This window comes from Oncorhynchus tshawytscha, linkage group LG16, assembly GCF_018296145.1.
Source record: "Oncorhynchus tshawytscha isolate Ot180627B linkage group LG16, Otsh_v2.0, whole genome shotgun sequence".
Taxonomy (NCBI): domain Eukaryota; kingdom Metazoa; phylum Chordata; class Actinopteri; order Salmoniformes; family Salmonidae; genus Oncorhynchus; species Oncorhynchus tshawytscha.
In genome coordinates, this window is record NC_056444.1 from 29,989,485 (window position 1) to 29,995,287 (window position 5,803).

Sequence of the window (5,803 nt, forward strand, 5' to 3'; positions counted from 1 at the left end):
TTTTGGTCAGGACAGCTCACATGCTGTGTGAAGGTAGTTGTCGCACTCAGCTGTTTAACCTGTCTTCGTGCTTGTCTCCACACCCCTCCAGGTGTCGCCCATCTTGCCCATTATCCCCTGTGTATGTATACATGTGTTCTCTGTTTGTCTGTGGCCAGTTCGTTTTGTTCGTAGAACCTACCAGCGTTTTGTGTCCCTGCTCCCGCCTGTTCCTTACTCCTGTTTTATAGTTTCCCGGTTCTGACCATTCTGCCTTCCCTGACCCTGAGCCTGCCTGTCGTCCTGTGCCTTTGCCCCACTACTCTGGATTACCGACCTCTGCCTGCCCTGACCCTGAGCCTGCCTGTCGTCCTGTACCTTTGCCCCACTACTCTGGATTACCGACCTCTGCCTGACCTGACCCTGAGCCCGCCTGCTGTCCTGTACCTTACACCCTCTCTGGATTATTGACCCCTGCCTGCCTTGACCTGTCATTTGCCTGCCCCTGCTGGAGGAGTAAACGTTTGTTTCTTCAACACTGTCTGCACCTAGGTCATACCTTAAAGCTTCTGTACTGCTGGACTAAGTCTAGAGATGCATACAGTATGTGTGCGTACCCATGTGGGAAAAAAGAATGCATCCATCCGTGGTTGCGTGTGTTAGTATCAGGTTTCAGGTAAGACCCAAGTGCAGACTGTATTGAAGTAACAATGTTTATTGCAACAACAGGGGCAGACAAATGACAGGCAGGGGTCGATAATCCAGAGTAGTGGGGCCAAAGTACAGGACGGCAGGCAGGCCCAGGGTCGGGTCAGGCAGAGGTTGGTAATTCAGAGTAAGGGAAAAGCCACAGGACGGCAGGCGGACTCAGAGTCAGGGCAGGCAAGGGTCAAAACCAGGAAGACAAGAAAAAAAGAGACTGGGGAAAAGCAGGAGCTGAGACAAAATGCTGGTATGCTTGAACAAAGGGGGATAATGGGGAAGACGGGCAACACCTGGAGGGGGTGGAGACAATCATACGGACAGGTGAAACAGATCAGAGCATGACAGTTTGGTCTTCTACAATGTTATACCAAAGGCTCCTCCACCTTTACTCCACAGTCCCTGTATTTAATAGACTTCACCATCAGAGAGTATCTGACCTCCACTTACAGACTATGAGCACTGTGGCTCTATATAATTAGACACATACTCCGCCTGTCATGTTCACTTATGACTCGTCACTATCACATCTCGCCTCAGCAAAATGAGAAAATGTGTTTTGTTTGGCCTTGTTAAAGACAAAAAAAAACAAGCAGCAAGCAATGCAGATGTAGAAGCACGGTGGCTGGGAAAAACTCCCTAGAAAGGCAGGAACCTAGGAAGAAACCTAGAGAGGAACCAGGCTCTTCTGGCTGTGCCATCGAGCTAGCCTGCCAAGAGTAATGAATTTCAAAAAGTGTGCAACTAGCATTTAGCTAGCTGGCACTAAAGTGTCACCCTATGCTTCTTATTAGCGGATAATACCTTTGGATGATTATAGTTGAAGTTGTTGAAGTCTTACAAGTAGCTTAAAACCTGTTACGGCTAGGGGTTCTGCTAGCGGAACGTTTCAACAACATCCGGTGAAATTGCAGAGCGCAATTGTTTTTTTAAATTATTAGAAAAATTTAACTTTCATACAATCACAAGTGCAATACACCAAATGAAATCGTAACTTCTTGTTAATCCAGCCACCATGTCAGATTTCAAAAAGGCTTTACGGCGACAACAAAACATGCGATTATCTGAGGACAGCACCCCATCATACAAACACATGACAATCATATTTCAACCCGCCAGGCGCACCACAAAACTCAGAAATAATGATATAATTAATGCCTTACCTTTGAAGATCTTCTTCTGTTGGCACTCCAATATGTCCTATAAACATCACAAATGGTCCTTTTGTGGCACATTTGAACTAAAACAATATTAAAAGTATGATCAATTTCATCAACATCAACACCAGACGTAGCTAAATGTTAGCAATGGATTGTGGTGGTCCTGGATCATCATTGGTGTCTGTCCTGGGTCGTCATATTCCAACTGTGGTGCTCTTGGATCTTCATAAGACTCTGGTGGTCCTGTATCTTCATAAGACTCTGGTGGTCCTGTATCTTCATATGACTCTGGTGGTCCTGTATCTTCATATGACTCTGGTGGTCCTGGATGTTCATATGACTCTGGTGGTCCTGGATCTTCATGTGACTCTGGTGGTCCTGTATCTTCATAAGACTCTGGTGGTCCTGTATCTTCATATGACTCTGGTGGTCCTGTATCTTCATATGACTCTGGTGGTCCTGTATCTTCATATGACTCTGGTGGTCCTGTATCTTCATAAGACTCTGGTGGTCCTGTATCTTCATATGACTCTGGTGGTCCTGGATCTTCATATGACTCTGGTGGTCCTGTATCTTCATATGACTCTGGTGGTCCTGGATGTTCATATGACTCTGGTGGTCCTGTATCTTCATATGACTCTGGTGGTCCTGCATCTTCATAAGACTCTGGTGGTCCTGTATCTTCATAAGACTCTGGTGGTCCTGTATCGTCATATGACTCTGGTGGTCCTGTATCGTCATATGACTCTGGTGGTCCTGTATCTTCATATGACTCTGGTGGTCCTGGATCTTCATAAGACTCTGGTGGTCCTGTATCTTCATATGACTCTGGTGGTCCTGTATCTTTATATGACTCTGGTGGTCCTGGATCTTCATATGACTCTGGTGGTCCTGTATCTTCATATGACTCTGGTGGTCCTGGATCTTCATATGACTCTGGTGGTCCTGTATCTTCATATGACTCTGGTGGTCCTGGATCTTCATATGACTCTGGTGGTCCTGTATCTTCATATGACTCTGGTGGTCCTGGATCTTCATATGACTCTGGTGGTCCTGGATCTTCATATGACTCTGGTGGTCCTGGATCTTCATATGACTCTGGTGGTCCTGTATCTTCATATGACTCTGGTGGTCCTGGATCTTCATATGACTCTGGTGGTCCTGGATCGTCATATGGATGTGTCGGTTCTGGATCATCATATGTCTCATTCTCAATCATCAACTGACCGTTTTAATGTTTGTAAATCATTTGTCTATGTTTAGTTGACAGTTAATAGGTTGACTAGGATAGCAGTTATTGTTTACATAAAAAACAAATAGTAGTTCAACCCATTTTTCAAGGAGAAAGTTGGTATGTCTGGTACAGTAAGTCTCCTTTGTATTTCAATGTTAAATGTAATGTGACATTTAGTTTGGCAAGCACACAGATAAATATATATTTTTCTATAAAACAGAGCTACAGAAATGATTGTGCTGGCAACTCCTACCACAGGACCCTTTCCTGAGAACTTTGGGGGATTTATTGTACCTCAGTGGCCTGAACCGTGTACCTGACAAGGTAAAGTCTGTCTTAATAGCCATTAAAGTATTTTCCAGTATTACATGAAAGAATAATCCTAATCTAAATAACACCACTTGTCACATCATTTTTAATGGACACCTTCATGTAGAAGCAGAGTATGGCATGTATGTGTGTTGCAATTCTGTCCCACACTGGGAAAAACCTATGATCCATTACTGTGGTGTCAGGTAAAGGACACACATGCTTTACTTAATGTGCCCATCCTCTGTGCCCATGTGTCCACATTTCCCACCCTGTGTTAAATTGCCTGAATGTATTTAAAGGTCAGATTGTCCAAACCGAACGGAAATCACAACACAATGTGTCCCTGTCCTCTAAGCGAAGTGGTCAGACAGATTCAAACAGACTACAATCAGACCACAATATGACTTCTGCGTGTCTAGACCTGACAGTTAAATGCAATCATCGTGTTTGGTTAATAAAAGTCTGATTTTTATTAACCGAGGTGGTTAAGATTTACATGTAAATTGTGCCAACGTTTTCTGACATAACTATGTCAGGGAGATGAACAACTTCAGTCAGTGGAGTTTTAGTGTTTACATGGTTAACTTTCCCCCTCATGCTACATGCTGACTCAAAACACACCATTTAAAAATGAGGCCCAGATCTTGTTCAGAACTAAATGGCTGGTCAAATAAAACTTTATTCAAAAAGACCTGCTAATAACCAACGATGGCTCTCTACCAGACATACCCATTTTATGCACACTTTGACGATATCTTCCTGTCCGGGTTGGCGCCCTCCTCGGGTTCGTGCCTTGGGGGAGATCTTCGTGGGCTATACTCGGCCTTGTCTCAGGGTAGTAAGTTGGTGGTTTGAAGATATCCCTCTAGTGGTGTGGGGGCTGTGCTTGGCAAAGTGGGTGGGGTTATATCCTGCCTGGTTGGCCCTGTCTGGGGGTATCTTTGGACGGGGCCACAGTGTCTCCCGACCCCTGCTGTCTCAGCCTCCAGTAATTATGCTGCGATAGTTTGTGTCAGTGGTCTAGGATCAGTCTATTATATCTGGAGTATATCTTGTGTGTTATCCGGTGTCCTGTGTGAATTTAAGTATGCTTCTTCTAACTCTCTCTCTCTTCTCTCTTCTCTCGGATGACCTCAGTCCTATGACCATGCCTCAGGACTACCTGGTCTGATGACTCCTTGCTGTCCCCAGTCCACCCCAGTCCACCTGCTGCTGCTCCAGTTTCAACTGTTCTGCCTGCGGCTATGGAACCCTGACCTGTTCACTGGATGTGCTACCTTGTCCTGGACCTGCTGTTTTCGACTCTCTCTCTCTCTACCGCATCTGCTGTCTCTAACTCTGAATGATCAGCTATGAAAAGCCAAACTGACATTTACTCCTGAGATGCTGACCTGTTGCACCCTCTACAACCACCATGATTATTATTATTTGACCCTGCTGATCATCTATGAATGTTTGAACATCTTGGCCATGTTCTGTTATAATTTCCACCCGGCACAGTCTGAAGAGGACTGGCCACCCCTTAGAGCCTGGTTCCTCTCTAGGTTTCTTCCTAGGTTCCTGCCTTTCTAGGGAGATTTTCATAGCCACCGTGCTTCTACATCTGCATTGCTTGCTGTTTGGGGTTTTAGGCTGCGTTTTTGTATAGCACTTTGTGACATCGGCTGATGTAAAAAGGGCTTTATAAATATATGTGATTGATTGAGAACCATACCGTGCGTGAGGGCGCCCACGAACCAGAGGACTGGGTGATCTCGCTCTCTGAAGCCGACGTGAGTAAAGTCTTTAATCAGGTCAACACTTGCAAGGAGGAGGGGACCATATTCCAGGACACATTCTCAGAGTTCAGCTGGTAGGAATATTCACTGTAATGTTCAACCTCTCCTTGTCCCAATCTATAATCCCCGCATGTTTTAAGATGACTACCATAATTTCTGTTCCCAAGAACTCTAAGGCTTCATGCCACAATGACTACCGCCCTGTAGCACTTACTTCTGTAATCATGAAGTGCTTTGAGAGGCTGGTTATGCCACACATCATCTCCATAATCCAAGACACCCTAGATCCACTCCAATTTGTATACCGCCCCAACAGATCCACAGACGACACAATCTCAATTGCACCCCACACTGCCCTCACCCACCTAGATAAGAGGAATACCTAGGTGAGAATACTGTTAATTGACTTCAGCTCACCGTTCCACACCATTATCCCCTCCAAGCTCGTCACCATGCTTGGAATCCTGGGATTGAACACCTCCCTCTGCAACTGGATCCTGGACTTCGTGACGGGACGACCCCAGGTGGTGAGGGTAGGCAACATCACCTCCACTAAGCTGACCCTCAACACAGGGGCCCCACAGGGGGCTTAGCACCCTGCTGTATTCCCTGTTCACCCACGACCGTGTGGCCGCACA

The 5,803-nt window shown here is 45.7% G+C and overlaps 1 protein-coding gene across 1 annotated transcript; it reads right to left on the bottom strand.

Annotated features, from left to right (window-relative positions):
• Positions 1-2,012: 2,012 nt before the first annotated feature.
• Positions 2,013-3,050, bottom strand: LOC121839679 (sex-determining region Y protein-like). Its single transcript, XM_042299902.1, has one exon. It carries the CDS (start codon positions 3,048-3,050, stop codon positions 2,013-2,015), a length of 1,038 nt encoding a protein of 345 aa, XP_042155836.1.
• Between the last annotated feature and the right edge of the window lie 2,753 nt (positions 3,051-5,803).

Bases quoted from the DNA above. Each gene is read 5' to 3' on its own strand.
- LOC121839679 (XM_042299902.1), bottom strand. From the start codon at position 3,050: ATGAGACATATGATGATCCAGAACCGACACATCCATATGACGATCCAG.